General features: G+C 36.1%; 1 protein-coding gene across 3 annotated transcripts in view; it reads left to right on the top strand.

Moving 5' to 3' along the window:
- LOC125096937 (BEN domain-containing protein 5) overlaps positions 1 to 23,442 on the top strand; it is a 1,594,254-nt gene that overhangs the window by 335,710 nt on the left and 1,235,102 nt on the right. For 2 of the 3 annotated variants that reach the window (XM_047724117.1, XM_047724115.1), the window contains exon 3: positions 11,346 to 11,470. In XM_047724117.1, coding sequence (XP_047580073.1) covers positions 11,346 to 11,470 — 125 coding nt within the window. Of the gene's footprint in view, positions 1 to 11,345; positions 11,507 to 23,442 lie in introns of all 3 variants that reach the window. The other variant, XM_047724116.1, reaches the window with a different exon arrangement.

The raw sequence follows: 23,442 nt of genomic DNA on the forward strand, positions 1-23,442 counted from the left end.
CTGATTTCTTTAAACTTCTATATGCATTGCTTTAAGTTTTATTGATGTAGATCTGATGGAAAACTTAGGTACTTCCAAACTATTCTAACTTGGCCACAAACTTTGTCTCCTGTGGAGATTTTATTAGGGCTTGGGTTCCAGTTTTATTAGGGAAAATACAGAATAGTTCATCCTCACTACATGGTTTTCTACTTGTATCTCAACTGGATCTTATGCCTGTATTCCACACACTACCAGCATAGTTTCATATCTAGTATATCTGTTTTATTTTCAACATTGTAGTATGTTCAATTTGATAAAACTAATGAAGTTTCACTTTGTGCATGTGCCTGCCAAGCTTTGAGCCATAGACTTACAGGAAATGATCTCAGAGTTTTCTGGCATACCCATTCAACAGCACTACCACCACCATCTATAGTTTCCTCCTGTCTGATGACCTACTCCACAGATTTTACCTCCTTCAACATATTATTGTGGGAGTTCATCTTGTGAATGTCTCTTTTCTCAGGGATTGCTGTATAATGTTGCTTATTTTCTTATGTCTGGAAAGAGTTGTTTCATATATTTTACCTACTTTATAATTCTTTACAATGGGGCTAATCTCTTAATGGTTACTCCAACATGGCTGAACCAAAAGTAGAGATTTTTTTTTGTCAAATACTTTTTCTGCTTTTATTAGATTCAACATATTTTTTCTCATTTTGTCAAAATGCGTATTTAGGTTGCTGATTTTTTTAGTTGCTTTTGTTCTTATAAGAAATTCTGTATTTTGAGGAGGGGGCAAGATGGTAGAGCAGTAGGGAACCCTATTATAACCAGTCCTCTGAATTGAGATGGTTATCTCCCTGAGCATTCTGAACACCCAAGAAATCAGCCTTAGATGTCAGATTATATACTACTAGATCTCTTCCGGGGCAGAGGATCATCAGTCAAGAGGTATAAAAGACAAACAGGTATTGTGCAGAAATATACTGTAGAATAAACAGAAGGGGGAGGGAACCACCAGAATGAGCCATTGGAAATTAATATCCCAATGTCAAAGTGCCCTGTGCTTGGGGACAAGCAATAGCTTGGAGACCAGTGGCTGCAAGACAGGAAGGGACTCAAAACAGCACTCAAACAGAACAAAGGGGCTTAAGGGACAATTGCTGGGACCCAGCGGCCACAGGCGTGGACCAAAGTCCATAGTCCCAGGACCGGCAAATACTGGGCTAGGCTTTCCCAGACCAGTATCACTCACGTTTTTGGTGGCACGGGGGTAGAGAGACAAGTGGGGGCCTCGGTCAACCACTGAGAGGGTCACTGGAGGTGTGCACCACCTGTGAGAGGCTGTGAAATTCAACAGGCCTTGCAGAAAGGGAGATTCTGTGTTCTGGAGGATTCAGAGAAGTCTGTGCCTTCTCTCTGAGGCAGAGGTCTGGGTGCAAACAGTTTATTTTGGTCTGCTCCTCTGAAAAGGCATGAAAAGCCACCAGAGAACAAAAGCCTCCAGAGAACAAAAGCCCAAAAAACCGGTTTTGACTGAGCCCAGCCCCTTGATAGGGGGCAGAACAAATCTACCCAAGCAGCATAGACTGAAAAACAACATGACAGGCCCCTCCCCAGAAGACAAGCTGAAAGAACAAGAGGACATCAACCACAAGGTCCCCATAAAACTGTAAAACCCCAGCACCAGGGGAAAACAGTATATTAAGTTCCTGATATTGCCTCACAGCCTGTATATTTCTTAGATGCAATTTCTCTCTCTCTCTCTCTCTTTTTTAATTCTTTCTCATAATTCTTATTCTTTTCTTTTTTTTAATCTACTTGTCATTTCAACTAGATGTTTAATGTAATGTATTCCATAGTAGCTATTTTTTAAAGATTTTTAAAATTATTTATTTATTTGACAGACAGAGATCACAAGTAGGAAGAGAGGCAGGCAGAGAGAGAGAAAGAGGAGGAGGAAGCAGGCTCCCTGCTGAGCAGAGAGCCCAATGCGGGGCTTGATCCCAGGACCCTGGGATCATGACCTGAGCCAAAGGCAGAGGCTTTAACCCACTGAGCCACCCAGGCACCCCTTCATAGTAACTTTTTAACTTTTTTTTCTTACCTATACTTTCTTTTTCTTTTCTTTAAAAAAAAAATAGATAGATAGATATAGATATAAGCTTCAGTGTAGTTCTTTCTTCCCTATTCAATACCACTTTTCTATATATACTAGTTTTAATTTCCCTGTGTCTCTGGAAAGTTGAGTTCTCTAACAAAGATAACAAGATTTACCTGGGAAGACCTGAAATATCCTTTTTCACCCAAAGAGGGATTATTACCACCTTCCTGTCACTTCACTTTATTTGTTTGTTTATTCATTTATTTATTTATTTTCTTTTGTGGGTCTTCTTGTTTGTTTGCTTACTTTTGTTTTCGTGTTACTCATAGGGCTCATTTTGTCTGTTTTTTTTTTTTTTTTTTTTTTTTTTTTTTCTTTTCCCTTCTTTCTTTTTGACCTTGACTTCTGATTACTCTGAAATTTCCTGGGTTCACCTTGCCTGGAAAAAGGCTGACATTTTCTGCTGAAATCCCCTCAACCACAGACAATGGAATGACAAAGAGGAATTCCCAACCAACCAAACAAACAAACCCAGAGACAATGGCCTCTCTAACAGATCTAATGGATATGGATCCAAGCAGTATGTCAGAAATAGACTTCATGGTAGGAGTTATGAAGACAATATCAGGCTGGAGAAAACTATTAATGGCAACATAGTTTTGTTAAGGGCAGTAGTGAGAACAGATGTGTTAGAACGTAAAAATGCTATCAATGAGATACAGTCTAATCTGGATGCTCTAACAGAGTGAATGAGGCATAAGAACGAATTAGTGATCTTGACCACAGAATGATAGAAAAGAAGGAGCAGGAGGAGCCTGAAACAAATAGCTTAAAAATAGAATTAGAGAAAAAAAATGATGCCATGAAATGTTCCCATGTCAGAATTCCTGGCATCCCTGAGGCGGTGGGGAGAGAGAGAGAGAGAGAGGACTAGAAGATAGATTTGACCAAATCGTAGCCAAGAACTTCCCTAATCTGGGGAATGAAACAAGTAGTCCTGTCCTAGAGGCAGAGAGGACACCCCCCCCCCCAGATCAATGAGGGCAGATCAACCCCCAGACACGCAATAGTAAAACTTGGAAATCTTAGAACCAAGGAAAACATTTTAAGGGAAGGTAGAGAGAAGAGATGCCTTAAGTACAGAGGGAGAAACATTCAAATAAGGTCAGACCTATCCACAGAGACATGGAAAGAGAGAAAGGGTTGGCAATATATATTCAGGATACTAAATGAGAAGAATATGCAGCCAAGAATTTGGCAATGCTACTGTCCGGAATGGACGGAGAGAGAAGGAGCTTCCAGAACTGGCAGACACTGGAAGAATATTTAACCACTAAGCCAGCCTTGCAAGAAATATTAAGGGGGGTTCTGTAAAAGAAGAAAGACCCCAGTGGTGATATAGAACAGAGATACACAGAGACAATCCATAGAAACAAGAACTTCACAGGCAACATGATGACAACAAAATCTTATCTGTCAATAATCACTCAGTGTGAACAGCCTAAATGCTCCCATAAAATGGAATAGGGTTGAAAATTGGATAAAAAGACAGGATCCATCCATATGCTGTCTATGAGCATATTGAGAGACTCATATTGATCTTAAAGGTACATCCAGCCTGAAAGTGAAGGGATGGAGAACAATTTTCCATGCTAATGGACCTCAAAAGAAAGCAGGGGTAGCAATCCTCATATCAGACAAATTAGATTTTAAGCTAAAGACTGTAGTTCAAGATACAGAAGGACACTATATCATTCTTAAAGGGTCTATCCAACAAGAGGATCTAACAATTATAAATATCTATATCCCCAACTTGGGAGCAGCCAACTATATAAGCCAACTGTTAACCAAAATAAAGAGACATATTGATAATAATACACTTCTTACACTGTTGGTGGAAATGCAAATTGGTTCAGCCAGTTTGGAAAACAGTGTGGACTTTCTTCAAAAAATTAAAAATAGAGGCACCCTATGACCCAGCAATTGCACTACTGGGTTTTGGATACAGACATAGTGAAAGAAGGACCTTAGGAACTCCAATATTCATAGCAACAATGTGCACAATAGCCAAAATGGAAAGTGGAAAGTGCCATTATGCCCTTCAACAGATGAATGGATAAATAAGATGTGGTCCATATACCCAGTGGAATATTACTCAACTGTCAGAAAGGATGAATACTCATCTTTTGCATCAATATGGATGGAACTGGAGGAGATTATGCTATGTGTAATAAGTTAAACAGTGAAAGACAGTTATGTGGTTTCACTTATTCGTGGAACATAATGAATAGCATGGAAGACATTAGGAGAAGCAAGGGAAAAATGAAGTGGGGAAATCGGAGTGGGATCTGAACCATGAGAGACTATGGATTCCAAGAAGCAAAGTTAGGGTTTTAGAGGGGAGGGTGGAGGGTGATGGGTGAGCCTGTTAATGGGTATTAAGGAGCTCATGGTTTGCATGGAGCACTGGGTGTTACATGCAAACAATGTATCATGCAACACTACATCAAAAACTAATGATGTACTGTATGGTGAGGAACAAACACAATAAAAAAAAACATACAAAATAAACCAAAATAGAACACCTTAAAAAAAAAAAAGAACTTTTTAATTTTATGTATTTTCCCAATGTATTGCCACATATAGTTCATTATATATTTGTTGCTTTTTCCTTTTGCTTGTTTGATATATGTAAGTTTTGCAGTAGTATTCTCTTTTACTATTACTATTGAAACTCAGAAATGCTTAGTGCTTCATTAAGTTCATAGTTTAAAGCACCAGGGTGAGACCTTGAAATAAAATATACCATAGCCACAGTCAATATTCAGTATTTATTCATCTATTCAATCAGGTTTTCATTCAAAAAGTACCATGCTGTGTGTTGTAAAATAGAACAGATATTACTATTTACTATATTTCATTCTCTATTCTTTTTAAATTATTATATTAATAATATAATTATTTTTAAAGTTTCTTATGATTAGATAATTGATTTCAGACATATATAAATTAATGAAAATCATCTATATTTGTATATATATATGTATTTCTGTTTTTAATAGATTTAGCTACATCCCATAAATATTGTCATATATTTATTATATAAAATTTAGTTCTAAATGCTATTAATATGGTATCAGTACATATGCAGTGTAGTATAAATTCCTTTGAAATTTTTTTTTCTTTTGAAATTTGTTGAGACTTTCTTTATGGACCAGCTTATGATCAAATCTGGTGAATGTATCATGTGCGTTTGAAAAGAATACACACACACACACACACACACACACACACACACAGTTCTATAAATATCAAGTGTTTCATAATTAGAAGCAAGTAACCTTTTAATCACATTTTCAATACTCTCAATTCTTTTTTACTGTTTTCTTAATTTTCTCAGTTGTGGTTTTGGTCTGTTGAAGTTTCTCAGTGTAATTCTGCATTTGTCTCTATCTTCTATTTTGTTATATTTTACCTACATATTTTGGAGCTGTGTTAATAAATGTCCATAGCTCTAAGATTTTTTATATCTTTGTGATGGAATTATCCTTTTTTTCATCATGAAATACTGCCTTTCATTTCTAATAATATTTCTTGATTTATAGCCTACTTTGTCTGATACAAATATAGCTATGTTAACTTTTTTCAGAGCGCTTTCCTGATTTAGCTTTTTCATTTCTTTATTATTCAGTCTTTCCATTGTCTTAAATGTAAAGTTGTATTTATAAACAATATATAGTTAATTTTTTTATCCAGAATAAAAATTTTTTTTCTGTGCTATTTAGTCAATTTGTATTTAGCACACTTACAGACATACTTATGTTTAAAATCTACATTTTATTTTTTGTTTTGTATTTGTCCTTTATTTTGAACTTCTATTTGTTTTCTTTTCTTGCTTTACATATGAGTGGAAAGGAACCAAATTATATAGAGGCACTGTTAGTTTATTTACAAATAACCATTTTCAAAAGGTCAAAAATTGGCATTTTGTTGAAATATTAGAGGTAACATGAAGAAAGGATTGTTTATGTATACACACAAAGAAGATATTTCTCACAGTAATGGTGAAGGTGGTCAACAGGATAGTTATAGAAGATCAAGGTCCAGATGCTTGTTATTATTTAAGAGAATAAACTTAGCAAAAACAAAGACTATATCTGATTTATTATCCGTTTTATTTTACAACACATAACATGGTATTTTTTTGAGGAGTAACTGATTGAATAGATGGATGAATGTATTGACTGTGGCTATGATATATTCCAAAGACAGCACAATGGAGTCAGAAATCTTTATTTCAAGGTTTTTCCTGGTGCTTTAAATTATGAACTCAACAAAGCACTAAATATTTCTGACTTTCAACTACTCATCCATGGGGTCATGGTGAGGCTTTAATAAAATAAAGCATTTCAGTTAATTATGAAACTAAAGGTTTTGACACAAATGGTGCCTTATTATTAGATAGCATCTATGGCAGCAATTTTAAGATATATCATTATTTATCAAAACCCATTTATAGTGTTCCAGGATTAAAAACAAAAGTTTTCGTGGGGCGCCTGGGTGGCTCAGTGGGTTAAGCCGCTGCCTTCGGCTCAGGTCATGATCTCAGGGTCCTGGGATCGAGTCCCACATCGGGCTCTCTGCTCAGCAAGAAGCCTGCTTCCCTCTCTCTCTCTCTCTGCCTTCCTCTCCGTCTACTTGTGATCTCTCTCTGTCAAATAAATAAATAAATAAATAAATCTTTAAAAAAAAATTTCATTTCTTTTGATGGCTGCATAGTATTCCATTGTGTATATATACCACATCTTCTTTATCCATTCGTCTGTTGATGGACATCTAGGTTCATTTCATAGTTTGGCTATTGTAGACATTGCTGCTATAAACATTCGGGTGCATGTGCCCCTTCGGATCACTATGTTTGTATCTTTAGGGTAAATACCCAGCAGTGCAATTGCAGGGTCATAGGGTAGTTCTATTTTCAACATTTTGAGGAACCTCCATGCTGTTTTCCAGAGTGGTTGCACCAACTTGCATTCCCACCAACAGTGTAGGAGGGTTCCCCTTTCTCCACATCCTCGCCAGCATCTGTCATTTCCTGACTTGTTAATTTTAGCCATTCTGACTGGTGTGAGGTGATATCTCATGGTGGTTTTGATTTGTATTTCCCTGATGCCGAGTGATATGGAGCACTTTTTCATGTGTCTGTTGGCCATCTGGATGTCTTCTTTGCAGAAATGTCTGTTCATGTCCTCTGCCCATTTCTTGATTGGATTATTTGTTCTTTGGGTGTTGAGTTTGCTAAGTTCTTTATAGATTTTGGACACTAGCCCTTTATCTGATATGTCATTTGCAAATATCTTCTCCCATTCTGTCAGTTGTCTTTTGGTTTTTTTAACTGTTTCCTTTGCTGTGCAAAAGCTTTTGATCTTGATAAAATCCCAAAAGTTCATTTTTGCCCTTGCTTCCCTTGCCTTTGGGGATGTTCCTAGGAAGATGTTGCTGCGGCTGAGGTCGAAGAGGTTGCTGCCTGTGTTCTCCTCGAGGATTTTGATGGATTCCTTTCTCACATTGAGATCCTTCATCCATTTTGAGTCTATTTTCGTGTGTGGTGTAAGGAAATGGTCCAATTTCATTTTTCTGCATGTGGCTGTCCAATTTTCCCAACACCATTTATTGAAGAGGCTGTCTTTGAAATGAAATCTTGCCATTTGCGACGACGTGGATGGAACTAGAGGGTATCATGCTTAGCGAAATAAGTCAATCGGAGAAAGACAACTATCATATGATCTCCCTGATATGAGGGAGAGGAGATGCAACATGGGGGGTCGAGGGGGTAGGAGAAGAGTAAATGAAACAAGATGGGATTGGGAGGGAGACAAACCATAAGTGACTCTTAATCTCACAAACAAACTGAGGGTTGATGGGGGGAGGGGGTTGGGAGAGGGGGTGGGGTTATGGATATGGGGGAGGGTATGTGCTATGCTGAGTGTTGTGAAGTGTGTAAACCTGGCGATTCGCAAACCTGTACCCCTGGGGATAAAAATATATGTTTATAAAGCTGTAAAAAAAAAAAAAAAAAAAGAAAGAAAGGATGAATCCCCAAGTTTTGTAGCAACATGGACGGGACTGGAAGAGATTATGCGGAGTGAAATAAGTCAAGCAGAGAGAGTCAATTATCATATGGTTTCACTTATTTGTGGAGCATAACAAATAGCATGGAGGACAAGGGGAAATGGAGAGGAGAAGGGAGTTGAGGGAAATTGGAAGGGGAGGTGAACCATGAGAGACTATGGACTCTGAAAAACGATCTGAGAATTTTGAAGGGGTGGGGGGTGGGAGGTTGGGGGCACCAGGTGGTGGGTATTGTAGAGGGCACGGATTGCATGGAGCACTGGGTGTGGTGCAAAAATAATGAATACTGTTATGCTGAAAAAAATAAAAAAATTAAAAAATAAATAAATAAATAAAAAGCCAAAAAAAAAAAAAAAGTTTTCCTTTAAATGTTCAAATGCACATTAGTTTTTAATTATTTAACCAGAAATATTTAGATGGCAAAACATAGTGTTTTTTTTCATCTCTTGTTTCTTTTATTTTTATTTTATTTTAATTTTTAAGATTTTATTTATTAATTTGACAGACAGAGATCACAAGTAGGTAGAGAGGCAGGCAGAGAGAGAGGAGGAAGCAGGCTCTCTGCAGAGCAGAGAGCCCGATACGGGGCTCATCCCAGGACCCTGGGATTGTGACCTGAGCAGAAGGCAGAGGCTTTAACCCACTGAGCCACCCAGGTGCCCCAAAGATTTTTTAAATTTATTTGACAGACAGAGATCACAAGTAGGCAGAGAGGCAGAAGTAGGCTCCCTGCTGATCAAAGAGCCTAATGCAGGGATTGATCCCTGGACTCTGGGATCATGACCTGAGCCAAAGGCAGAGGCTTTAACCCATTGAGCCACCTAGGCACCTCTCTTTCTTGTTTCTTTTAACCATTAGAACTGTTAGTATACTTTCAATTTATATTATCTCTGTATTTTTTCAAGCATCTATGTTATGTAGAAAAGCTGTTAGTATAGTGATTTAGAGTCATATTGTTGGAATTCAAATCCCAACTCTGACTCTTACTTGCTTACATGTTATATGACTCTAGATAAGTTATTTTATATCTTTGTCCTTTGATGTTTTCATATGTAAAATGGGGATAGTATTGGTTTCTACCTCACATGGATTGTTGTTAGAATTGGATAGGTTAGTACTCCCATCATTTTGGACAGTATGTGGAGTGTAGAAGTGCTCAGAAAATGTTTTCAATTGAAAATTAATATTCATAGTAGTTACCAAGAGATAAGTATTCATATTTCTTTTTTTAATATTCATATTTCTGTTAATATAATCCTCACTTTGTAGTTGAAAAAACAGAGCCTGGATGAAATTAACTGAATTTTCCAGTGATATTCAGGAAGTGGATAGAGATAGAACTTGAGCCTAGATCTCTGATTGCAAGTTCAATGCCACTGTGCAATGAGTATTCTGCCCTGTAGGACATAAGGCTTTTTAAATATTTTTGCATGATAATTGAAAGAACTAAATTAATTGAGGATTCTTCTTGGGAATTCTGAAGACAATTGAAACTAGAAAAATTGAAGTTTTTGGTTTTAATTAGTTCATGTTTGTACTTTCCTATCAATGCATTTTTTTTTCAATATGTATTCTTGATGTGGAGGTAATTGATTGTTTTGGCTCTGGAAGGAGTAGTAAGTCTGGCTTCTCAGGCCAAATTTTAATGAAAGCAGATAAAATTACCCTAGGGTTAATTGATAAGGTTTTTGGGGGAAGATTGTCTTATTATTTTGGATTACTGCCTGATGAATCTTAGATTCAGGCAAAGAATGGTACAGCTGAAAGGAACTTTTAAGATTAGGTAACTGAATATTCTCATTTAGTAGATGAAGCCCTTAGAGCGTAAGTAACTTACGTATTGTTGCACAGTGATTCAGCTGTGCTAGAATTTAGGTCTACTGATTTCCAGGCTCATATTCTATCTTTGACAACACAACAGGTGCTCAGTAAAATAAGTAACATGCCAGAAGAACCAGTAAAAGAATTAATTGAAAACTTTGTTATATTTAAGGTTAAAGTTTAATTCTGAGTATTCATTTGGATAAAGACACATTAGAGCTTATTTTAAAGCAGGATATTGCTGTGCTCTTCAGGTGCAATAGAATAGTGATTTCTCAGTCAATTTCTGTGTTGCTGTCTATAGTCATCTTTACTCTTCTTCAGATGTTGATTATCTGGCTTGAGAATTCACCATACTCTTTGCTTCTATTTTTTATCCTACCCCATTGTGACAGTTATGTGAAAGCATAGCCCTATAACTGATTTCACTGCTCATTAGCGTAGAAGTCAGAGAGGAGATATGAGGAATGGAAGTCACAGGTACCTAAGTTTATACATATTTTTTTATTTTTTAGAATTAAAATATAATTAACATACAGTGTTATATTAGTTTCAGGTGTACAATGTAATGATTCAGCAATTCTATACATTACTTAGTGCTCATCAAGTTAAATGTACTCTTGATCACCTTTACTTATTCACCCCTTTCTCACCAACCTCCCCTCTGGCAAACTATATTTTTGATATAAGTGATCTGTTGGTGGAGAAAATGGAAATCAATTTCATGGCTGTTAGTGAATTTGTCATTATTCTTATGGAGCAACTAGTTCTAATTTTTGTTTAAAACCTTATTCTACATATCCTTTAACATGTTCTGATAGAAGTTTGGCGATTACCAAAAGTAGCTTGTACTGTGCATAGTACAATGCATACTATTGTTGTGAGAATTAAATTAGAGATAGAAGTAGTTTGTATAAAGCTTAACACAAAATACATGAAATATTATTGTCCTTTTCTCTAACTAGGAAGCTGAAGTTTGGTTGTGATACTTCCTTGGTTTATTGGGGCTTGCCACATGCTCCATGGACATCCCAGTGTAATAATCTGTCACTCGTAGCACAAATAGATCTGACTAATAAGTACTCGAAGAGCTGTTTGTACCACAGCATGGACTAGCTGGAAGGCTTCTCTTGTCCTGGGCTGTATTCAGAGTTGGCAGCCTTATAGATTGTGAATGCTGAACCTACAAGTACTGAATAATGATAAACGTTGCTGTCAGAGCTCATATTTAAATGTATGTGCCACTGAGCTGCCTGAACTTAAACACAGTTTAAAACACAGTTCTTTTGATTTTTATCACCAGGTAACCTCGGACGGGTGGACCAGGTCTCTGAATTTGAGTATGACTTATTCATTAGGCCGGATACCTGTAATCCACGCTTCCGAGTCTGGTTCAACTTTACTGTTGAAAACGTGAAAGAATCACAGGTGAGAGAAGTGTTGGGTATCTTCAGTGTGGTTTTGGTAAGAGTATTATGCTTTTTTTTTACGTTAAAAATCTCAATATAATGACTAGACTAGGAGTATATTCTTGTGTATCTCTAGCAATGATATAGTTTTAACAGATATAAACAAATATGTATAATATGCTGTCTTTTGTTATCTGGTGGTTATTAGGTAATACAAATAGATTATCTGAGAACGAAAAGTGTTCTTTACTGATTAAAGAATTAGAATAATATGCTGGTTTCCTCGAGGAACCCTTTGGAAGTGACTTGCTCTTATGTTTCTTATAGAGTGTGTTCTTTGTATTTTTTTTTAAATTTTATTTTTTATAAACATATAATATATTTTTATCCCCAGGGGTACAGGTCATTTTTTTTTAAATAAATATCTATAAGGTACATTTCTCACAGGCCTCAGTTTCAGAAAAAACTTTTCTTCTTTTGTAGAAGAAGGTGTTTATTTATATCTTAAAAATAATGATTCTTGTAACTTGCCTTATCCCCCCCCCTCCTTTTTTTTTAATCTGTTGGGAAACTCAGATCCAGTTTTATAGTACTTGCTAAGGATACTTAAAAACTTTTTGGTTTATATTTCTGTGTACTAATTTTTCTTTCATTCTGATCATATTAATCTGTCTTTAACCACAATTTCTTCATCTATATTTTCTAACAGTGTTTGTTTTTTATGATCCTGTTCAAATATTTTGAGTGAGAGTATTGATGAAAATAGAAGTAAATGCATATGCCTTAATAAATACCTAATCCTAAGAAGTCATTTATCATTCTGTTATATTAAGATATCTAGTCATGGAAGACTGCACAGACTTTGTACATACAGTGATACGATTTTTTTAAGTAGATGAAAGCATAATCCTATGACTGAATAGCTAGCTATCTGCCTTCTTCCTTCAGGGTCATCTTTTTCTAGTATACTTGGGAGAAAGGGAGGGTTGGTTTAATTTTCCCTCCCAAGTCAGCCCATCCTGTTTGCTCTTTCAGTTGGCTGCTTGCTTCTCTCTATTTTCCTCAACTGCAGTTAGATTCATGTGTCTGGCAATGGTCATTGTCTGGAATTTAGAGACTGTTACTTGCATGCTGCTTTCAGCAGGAGAGGGGTGCAAGGAACAGTCACTCCAATTTACTGTTGATTCTCTTAATTCTCTACAACACCACTGGCACATGATTCTTTGTAATGAAATGGGTGTATATAATGTTTAATGAAGTAAAGCCTAATTGGAAGGAATTATATAGATGGGAGAACTCTATATTGTTGGCTAAACATGATTTAGGATGAGTGGGAAAAATGTTAAATCCATCACAGAAAACTGCTCAAGGACATACTTTGGTTCCTAGCTTTTCTTCTTAGTTTTACTTACTCTCCCATGAGAGAATTCCTTTTTCAGCTTTTCATAGTAAGAATGACAATATTCTCCCCTTCACCCACCATAGGAAAACCTACACTTTACCTGACCAGAGGTTCACCTGACAGTAGGATTACCCTCTTGTTCCAACAAGACAATTAGTAATTATCAAAATGCATTTCCAAGTCTATATTACTGAGTCTTAAGAGTACAACTTATAGCAGGAGAATTTAGGCACATCTACAACAATCAGTCTTGGCTCTTCAACTTTGGGTCCCCTGTCAAGTCTCTCTCTGCTTCCATGAGAAAGACATACAACCTCTTGTTCTTCTATTGGTGTCTCACGTCAGTAACTTATGGTTGTAACGTACACCACTGAAAAACAAACAATAATTCTGAAGCAATATAGTCAATTCATATGAAGGAAGGGAAACATTTTCTTAAAAGCACTATAACCTGCCAGAATTTCTAATTTCCCAAAGGGGTTTACTGATTTCCTCTTTTTGCACACAACACATGCACATCCTTCAGCTTGCATATTACAACCAGGAATTGACTAAATCCTAAGAAATGAGACCTATTACTTTTCAAACAATAGAATCCTCTATCCTAATTATATCTTTGCTAAATAGAGACTTTTAGCTCTAAAATTATTATGGTTCTTTAACTTTGGGCCGCATTAAATTCTTAGCCCAGTTTTTCCTTGCACTTTAATCTCTGTACAAATAATATTCTTACATAGCTACTCTGGTCAGGAGGAGGGGTGGGGAATGGTTTAACTAGAGAGGGAAAATGTTTTTCTTTATTTTCTCTTTTAGGGGAAGGGGCAGGGACAGAGATAGAGGGAGAGAAGGAATCTTAAGCATGCTTCATGCCCAGCATGGAACCCAACACAGGGCTTGATCTCACAACCCCTAGATCATGACCAGAGCTGAAGTCAAGAGCCCATCACTTAACCGACTGAGCCATCCAGGTTCCCAGGAAAATGTATTTCTTGTTATACTATCTGAGATAGTTTTTTGGACAGGTTGCTCATAAATTTCATTTCTTGTTCTTTGCTCCTCTAGTTGCTTACAGGTATGTTCTTTTTGTTGTTTAAAATGTCTCTCCAGAGTGTTACAATTTTTATACTATATGGTAAAGTCATACACTCTCTTTTCCTGTCTTGCCTATCAGTTAAGCAAGTAACATGAATGTGTTTCAAGGGATTATTATAATAAAAGAGTTGGTGGTGTTTTTATGAACGCTTATTTTTAGAGGTAGAGGAACCAATATTTACTTGATTCTCTGGGCTTCTATCTTCATATCCAGTGCTATTCTACTCTTGTGTCAATTGAAATCATGAACATGTTTATCTGGTTTCCTGGAGTGTGATGCTTTATCAACCTCTTTCTTTGGGCCATGGCTTGTTGTACTCACATAATTTAGTTATGGAAGTCTGTCTCAAGATGGCATAAATATGATCTGCTAGAAAGATACGATATATATCTTTCACTCACAGGATATTTGTTTTCATGGTTGTCTACGTGAGAGAGAATGGTTTTACGATTAAGTTGGACCTGTGAGGTCTGTTTTTATAATGTCTCTTCCTATCATCTTTTCCATCTCTCTAATTTCCGTTAAAATGAGACCTTCATGAATGTGATCTAGTCAGGAGCTTTATTTAGGGCTTAGTACTAGCAAGCAAAATAAATATTAGTCTGAGTTCATTAAATGAATGTTACAAATTAGAGCATCAAATATACCATACAGACAGGTCTACCTTTTTGGTTATTTCCCTTGACATTTGTAAGAAGTTATAAAACCTTGGAATATGTGGTTCTGTATCCTAGGACTGATTTCTAAACCCCCAAAAGTGGTTGATAAATAGTGTGTTTGCAAGAGTCTATGTAAACTAACATAAATATATTTTTATTAAAAAGTAATTTTCTCTTTGAAAAACTTGTATTAAATATTCTTATATGTAAATTTATTATTGATGCAACAAAATATTTATGTGATGTGAAAACAAATCTATTTAAATACTCATGACAAAATTTCAACCAATAAGAGTGGGAAAATGATATGTCTTGACTTTTAAACTCTGTTTTCTTTCCCTCATACAGTTTTTTTTTTTTTAAAGATTTTACTTATTTGACAGAGAGAGAGAAATCACAAGTAGGCAGAGAGGCAGGCAGAGAGAGAGGGGGAGGAAGCAGGCTCCCTGTGGGGCAGAGAGCCCGACTTGGGGCTTGATCCCAGGACCCTGAGATCATGACCTGAGCCGAAGGCAGAGGCTTTAACCCACTGAGCCACCCAGGCGCCCCCCTCATACAGTTTTTATCTCTTTGAATTAATTTTTGCTTTTTTTGATTCACTGATGCTCAATGTAATAAATTTGGAAAATATAGACAATTATTATAAGCAGAGAAAAAGCATATACACATAATCAAACTATCTAGAAACACATTAACTTTTTGGCATATTTACTTCTAGACTTTTTATTTCCTACTTTATTTTGTGGAGCATAATTAAATTTTTTAGCATATGCAAATTTTTATGTTTTGTTTTAAAATAAACTAAGTAGTATCACAAGCAATTTTCTATCACTAAAAACTTCATAAACATGACTGTACAATAGTTTTTTACTATTGGACCATTTCCTTACTCTTGGGCATAAAGATTATTTTCCATTATCTGTTGTTATAAATAACATTGTAGGGAATATCCTTGTATATGAATTGTTACTCATATTTCATTTTGCTTACTTAGGATAAATTCCTAGGAGGGCAATTGATAGACAAATGGTGTGAATATTTTTGAATTCCTGATACATATATATTACTAGTACAAAATTTATACTGTTTTACTGTCCTATCAGCAATGAGATGCTTTTCCTTGCATTTCTTGCTTTGGATTGTTTCTTAAGTTCAGTATTTCATATATTAAGAATAATTTTTTTCATCACTTACTTTGAACTTTTACACAAATAAATGTGATATAATGCAGTGTTTCAGGACTCTTGTCATAAAGGAATTAATTACATTCCAGCAACAACATGAGATAACAAAAATGATCCATTTATTGCTTTGGCTCTTTTTCTCAATTCAGCAATCCTCTTTAGTTTGGGTGTGCCAACCAACTGTCCTCTGAGGTCTGTAATGGAAAATTTTAAAAAAGAAGTGTTTTTTTTTTTTTTTAACAATGAAGTATTTCTTACATTACTATAAGCAGTAATGTGGCTTAAACACAAACACACTTTTCTATATGACATGTCTAATTTGGACTTCAAAATTCTAACAGTTTCCTGCTTCTTTAGTCTCCATCCTGGAGATTTTAGGTACAGTGAAACTTCATCCTGGCCAAAATCAACAGGGCACAGAGGCAGCTTATCATAGTAGAAAGAATACAGACAATGGATTCAAATACATTTGGGTTTAAATCCTGATTCTGATACTTGTGAGTTGTTTTACCCTTGATCTGTTAAATTAATCTCTTGGTGACTCAGTTTTCCATCATCATCATCAAACAAATTGTAATGGTTATGAATATAGATTCTATGTAAGGTAGGGCTGAATTGTAAGCCTACCTTTGACTTATTTCACTTACCTTTATACCCTCTAGATCCATCCATGTCGTTGCCAATAAGATTTTGTTCTTTTTTTATGGCTGAATAATATTCCTCTGTGTGTGTGTGTGTGTGTGTGTGTGTGTGTGTCTGCATGTATCACATCTTTATCCATTCATCTGTCGACAGACACTCGGGTTGCTTCTGTATCTTTACTGTTGTAAATAATGCTGCAATATGTTTAGGGGTGCAAATATATTTTCAAATTGGTCAATGAAAGAAAAATACCATATGATTTCACCCATATTTGAAATTTAAGAAGAAGAAACAAATGAATAAAGAAAAAAAATTTTCATGTATCACAGAAACATCATCAACAAAGAAACTAAGATACCTAAGACATGAAAAAAGGCCCAAACAATTAGTGAGCATATACTTTTTTGTTGTATTTTTAATAGAAAGGGAGGGGGACAGGCAGAAAGAGAGGGCAAGAGAGAATCTTAAATAGACACCATGCCCAACACAGAGCTTGATGCAGGGCTTGATCTCACAACCCTGAGATCATGGTGTGAGCCAAAATCAAGAGTCAGATGCTTAACTGAGCCACCCAGGCACCCCATGTAGGATATACTTTTATTCAACAAATATTTAATGACTACCTCTTTGTTCTAAACATAGTTGTAACACTTGGAATATAGTAATCAAGTGAGAAAAAAGATAGGAGCACTTATGGGCTTTCCATTCTAGGTGTATCACTGGGTCAAAGAGAAGGACAAAAAATAGACATAACAAATGAGATATATAGAGAAGACCAAAATGAATTGTCATTAAAGTAGGCTTCCTTGAGAAGGTGACATTTGAGCAAAGACAAAGGACGTAAAGAAATAAGCTTTACAAATATCTGGTAGAAGGGCATCCTTACAAGTTGGAATAGCTATTGCTCTAAGCCAATGTCCTGTTGGAATCATATCTGGTTCATTTGAGGTACAGAAAAGAAACCAGTGTAATTAGAGCTGTGTGAACAAGGCAGAAATTAGTAGAAAATGTGGTCAAAGGAGTATGTATATGGTAGGGTAGCAGTGGGTTGGTTGAAGTGATGATTTTGTGGGATCTCGTGGATCATAGTATAGACATTATCTTTTACTCTGAAGTACAAAAACTATTAGAGGAGTTTAACAGTAGTTACATGATATAACTCATATCATAAAATTATTGACGTTTCCTGGCTAAAAGTAGACATTAAAGACAATATGACTGAAGGGTAGAAACAGGGATCCAGTTTGGAGAATTTTGCTCTAATTTTAGTGGGAGAGATAGTGGTTTAGATTATTATGGTCGCAATTTAAATGGTGAAAGATATTTGAAGATACAGCCAGAGGATTTCCTTCTGGATTTGATATGGATATGTATTAGAGAGAGGAATCAGGGATGACTTTAGGGCTTTGGCATGAGTATCTGACCTGCAGAGATACAGAAGACAGACAGAGGAGCAGATTTTGAGAAAGATGAGGAGTTCAGTTTTAGGCAGGTTAAATATGAAATACATATCGTATATTCAAATACACTAATAAGTAGGCAGTTGGGATACACGAGTCTGAAGTCTTAAAGAGAAGTCAGGATTGAAGCTATATATTTGGGAATTGTTGTCATATAGAGAGTATTTAGTCATAAAACAGGGATGATACTACTATAGGAGTAAGCATAAATAGAAAAGAGGAGAGGAAAAAATAGTGAGTTTATAGGGACCTCTGACTGAGAAGCTAGTAAGGGAAACTGAAAAAGAGCAGGTTGTTGGTAGGAGGAAATCCAAGTGTATATTATCTTGGAATGTAACTGAAGAACAACCATGAAGGAGAAGTGAGTAATGCACTGTGAAATATGCTGCTGATAGTTTAAATAAGATGGGGACACAGGATTGATTGTTGGATTTGGGATTATGGAAGTTATTGATAACCTTAACAAATAACAGTTTTAACTGAGTGCTAGAGTAGGCTTTAGAGAATGAGAGAATAATATCCTCAGTGTTCATCAATGTTGTTGCATATTGCAAAATTTCCTTCTTTACAAAGGCTGTGTAGTATTCCATTGTATGTATATACCACATTTTCTTTATCCATTCATCTGTTGATGGACATTTAGGTTGCTAATTACTGCATGATTCAGCTTACATGAGATATTGAAAATAGTCTAATTCATAGAGCCAAAGAGTGGAATGGTGTTTGCCAGGGGCTGTTGGGAGAGGAAATGGGATTTACTAATTGATAGGCTTTGAGTTTCAGATTAGCAAGATGAGTAAGTTGTATTTATCTGCTGCACAATATGTAGTCAGTGGTAATGTATCTTGCTCTTAATATTTTGTTAAGGGTAGATCTCATATTAAATGTTCTTGTCACAATAATAAAAAGAGGGAATGGAGGAGAGACATTGGAGACATCTAATGTAGGCAACTTTTTTTTGAAGAAGTTCCTTGCAAAGGGGAGAAATGAAATGGAATGGTAGCTAACAGAGGTAGTAGGTCTGAGAAAAAATTTTTTTGCTTAGGTGGAAGAAATAGCTTAATCAAATCCTGATTAACATGATCTAATATAGAGCAAACAACTGACAGTGCAAAGAGGAAAAGGGATAATTTCTGGAGTGATATTCCTGCATATTGAAAAGGGACAGTTCATAAATTGAAGGATTGCCTTTAGGTAGGAACACAGATGTTTTTCACATAGTAAGTAACATGTTGAAGAGATGAATGAGTAAGAGCTGATACTAGTAAGCGGATAAAGGTAGTAGAAATAATCTTTGGAGTTTTTTTTCTGTCCTTCAGTCCTTTCAGTGAAATAGGAAGCAAGATCATCAGCAAAGATTGATGATGGGGGAAGGAGTTTTGGAAACTTGAAGTGATACAAGGTATAATGTACTCATCAAAGAGAGTGGAAGAGCAAATGACCTAGAGTATAATAATAACATTTGTTGACAATAGTAAAGGTAACACTGAGATATACAGACATGAATTTAAAGGCATAAAATTCAATGTGTTTTTCACCTAGTCCTTTTAGCTATTAGCCTGCATGTGCAGAATAGGGAGAAAGTTTGATTTAACCATAGTTGTGTTTTTACTTTTCCTGAGGAAACAGTATTTATTTTATTATTATATTTTTACTTTTAAATCAACTTGTTGAGATATTATTTTTCATACAAATTAAAATGTATCACAGTCAAAATATAAAACATTTCCATTACTACAAAGAGTACCCTCATACCACCTCAGAGTTAATCCCTTCCCCCCCGTATTGTTGTATCCTTTTACTTTATCACTAGCAATAAATGAGAATTTTCACTTGTTTTCTTTTGGTATCTTATGTTTCTCTCATCATGTTTATGTTATATATTAAATCCTTGAATATGTTTATAATATACTTGAATATATTTATAACTGTATAAAGACTGTGAGAATTCTATTATCTTTGTCATTTCTGGGTAGATTTGTATCAATTGATTTTTCTCCTGATTATAGGTCACACTTCTACTTTTTTGCATATCTAGACATTTTTTATTAAAGCTGACATTGTTATTATGACATTGTTGATTGTTTAGATTTTTTTTCTTTTTTTAAAGAAAAATTATTCAGAATTTTTTGTTTTTGTTTTTGTTTTTTTTGGCAGACAGTTATTTGTAAAGCAGCTTGACTTTTTTGAGGCTTCTTTTAAAACTTTGTTAGTGGGGCGCCTGGGTGGCTCAGTGAGTTAAAGCCTCTGCTTTCGGCTCGGGTCATGATCCCAGGGTGCTGGAATCAAGCCCCGCATTGGGCTCTCTACTTGGCAGGGAGCCTGCTTCCCTTCCTCTCTCTCTGCCTGCCTCTCTGCCTACTTGTGATCTCTGTCAAATAAATAAATAAAATAAAATAAAATAAAATAAAATAAAATAAAATAAAATAAAATAAAACTTTGTTAGTGCAGGCCTTGTTCAGTGATGGTACTTCAGTTCTAGTAGGGTGAGACACAGCCTTTTAAGAGTGTCTACTGAATGCTGCAGATATCCAACGGGGTCTCTCTATTCTGGTGACAACTGCAATGTTTCCAGTCCCTGTGTCTTGAAAGTCAGAGTAGTAACAGGAGTTATCTCATTTGTTTCTTTTCTCTTAGGGATCCTAGCTTTATGATACCTAGTGTCCAATGTGTGAAAACACCTGTATATATATCTTATGCAGTTTTTTAGTTGTTCATGGAAGAGGGCAGATATGGAGCAGTTACTCCCATTGTGATTATGAAGGCTTGCTTCTCAGTGTTGCTAAGGCAGTCTAGATTAGCTTCTAGTTTAGGGTTGGTTTAACCCTGCCACTAAGATATGATCTTTCTGGAGCCTTTGCTGATGTATTCATTGAGCCCTCCACTTTGGTTTGTTTGGATTTGAATGTCTCCCGGCTCTGTGTGAGTTTTTAGATTTCTTCCACCACTTTCTTGTAGTGGTTCTTTGCCTATTTTCCTGGAGTCTTATGTTATGCATATACAGCTTTGCATTCAGTGAGAGAATCAAGTTGGACCCAGTACAGTTTTCTGGAGTTTTTTCTGTGCATGGTCTTCTCCACTGCTCTGGTCTATAATTCTAACCACATTATCTCCAAGCCCACTTCTGGAACTCCAGCTTCTGTTTCTTCAGCTCAGTGAGTTATCATTCATTTTATATGAGCTCCTTTGCCTTGCATCATAGTTCTGAAGGTGCCTCCAGACAGAAAACTTTAGTGATCCCAGGGCTTACCTGATTTGTTTCCCTGTCTCAGAGATCAGTCATGAGTTGCCAGCTCTCTAATGCTGAAGAAAAGCTGTTTTATGTATTTTGTCCAGTGTTCTGCTTGTTTATACTGGGCAGATAATTTCAGTAGCAGATAGTCTGTTATGGTTGTAAACAGAATGTGCTTGTGTTTTCACCAGTAGAGACCACAAACTAAGAGAAGAATGAGAGCCCAGGGTACATTCAAGAAAGCCTGGAGAAGGAATATACATTAAGGGGATAAGGAGTAATAGTAAGGTGAAAGGTGGTGAAAACATGATAGATCAGTACTTTGAAGGTAGGATAACCATATTATCCAAATCCAGTAAATTTTGAGAGTAAAAGATGATCTAATAATTACAACTAGATAGCAGTCATAAACCAGAACTTTTCTAAGCAAACAGAGACTTTACTCATCTTTGTGGACATTCTAATGAAGTGAAAGTAGTTTGGTAAGTAGTGTACTATAGTAAGCTTCAAAGAGAATTGGTGGTCATTAGAGAGTAAAATGAATGAATGAAATTGAAAGAAATGCACTTATTGCAATTATTGGTAATATCAAGGTATAAAGTAAGTCTGTATGTGTAGCTATATACAATATAATGGAAGGTGAGATATAGGAGAGATACAGGGATGATATAGTAGCCAGAATGTTGGGAAAGATTATCTCTGTGTATACTGGAGAAATGACAGTGAGGCCTGAACAGCAGTCATTAAGAAATAAGGAGGAATGACAGAGAAGTAGGGAGATGCTAGCAATAATGAGATAGAGTAGAAAAATAATCAGATGAGTTGAAATTCAAAGATGTGTTTGTGGACATAAAAGCTCAATATAAGATGTCAGTTCTCCCCAAATCAACCTATTATTTTAACACAGTTCCAATTAGAATCTCCCTAATTTTTTTTTTATTTTCAGCATAACAGTATTCATTGTTTTTGTACCACACCCAGTGCTCCATGCAATCCGTGCCCTCTCCAATACCCACCACCTGGTTCCCCCAACCTCCCACCCCCCCACCTCTTCAAACCCTTCAGATTGTTTTTCAGAGTCCATAGTCTCTCATGGTTCACCTCCTCTTCCAATTTCCCTCAACTCCCTTCTCCTCTCTAACTCCCCTTGTCCTCCATGCTATTTGTTATGCTCCACAAAAAAGTGAAACCATATGATAATTGACTCTCTCTGCTTGACTTATTTCACTCAGCATAATCTCTTCCAGTCCCGTCCCTGTTGCTACAAAAGTTGGGTATTCATCCTTTCTGATGGAGGCATAATACTCCATAGTGTATACGGACCACGTCTTCCTTATCCATTCGTCCGTTGAAAGGCATCTTGGTTCTTTCCACAGTTTGGCGACCGTGGCCATTGCTGCTATAAACATTGGGGTACAGATGGCCCTTCTTTTCACTACATCTGTATCTTTGGGGTAAATACCTAGTAGTGCAATGGCAGGGTCATAGGGTAGCTCTATTTTTAATTTCTTGAGGAATCTCCACCCTGTTCTCCAAAGTGGCTGCACCAACTTGCATTCTCACCAACAGTGTAAGAGGGTTCCCCTTTCTCCACATCCCCTCCAACACATGTTGTTTCCTGTCTTGCTAATTTTGGCCATTCTAACTGGTGTAAGTTGATATTCCTCTCTTGATTCTCCTTGTATCTTCCGTTTTGTTTCTTCTGATTCTTCAGAAGTCCTTCATGGGCTTCTCCTATCCTACAAACTCCTTAAACATTGATACTCACCATGATTCTATCTCACATCATTATGTCTTATATTTATATCTCTTTTCCATAGTCCCATTTGTATCTTTAACTGAAAATCTCTCTTGAGATTAAAACATCTGGATTCAACTGCTTTTTACATCACCACTGAATGTCCCATGGTGTCTCAAACTCATCATTTACAAAAGTGAGCTCTTATTTAAATCTGCCTCTTCTATCTACTATATATTCTAGTGAATGTTACTATTCTCCATGCAGTCATTCAAACTGGAAATGTGGGAGTTATCTTAGACCTCTTCCTTGTGGATCCATTTTTAAAAATAGTAATAATGATAATTATCATGATTTTAATGTAACCACAGTTTAGTGATCACTTATGCTGTGCCAATACTATGATTAATGCGTTATTTTCAGTCTTCACACTAACTTTCGGAGGTTGGTACTATTATCATCTTCATTTTATAAATGAGAAAATCAAATTTGCTTCTTGTTTTAACACTTCTTAAACCACTTCCTGAATTTCTATGTGTCTTTCTATCTCTGCTACTGCATTCAAGTTCAGTCTACTATGT

Source organism: Lutra lutra, chromosome 4 (assembly GCF_902655055.1).
Source record: "Lutra lutra chromosome 4, mLutLut1.2, whole genome shotgun sequence".
Taxonomy (NCBI): Eukaryota; Metazoa; Chordata; class Mammalia; order Carnivora; family Mustelidae; genus Lutra; species Lutra lutra.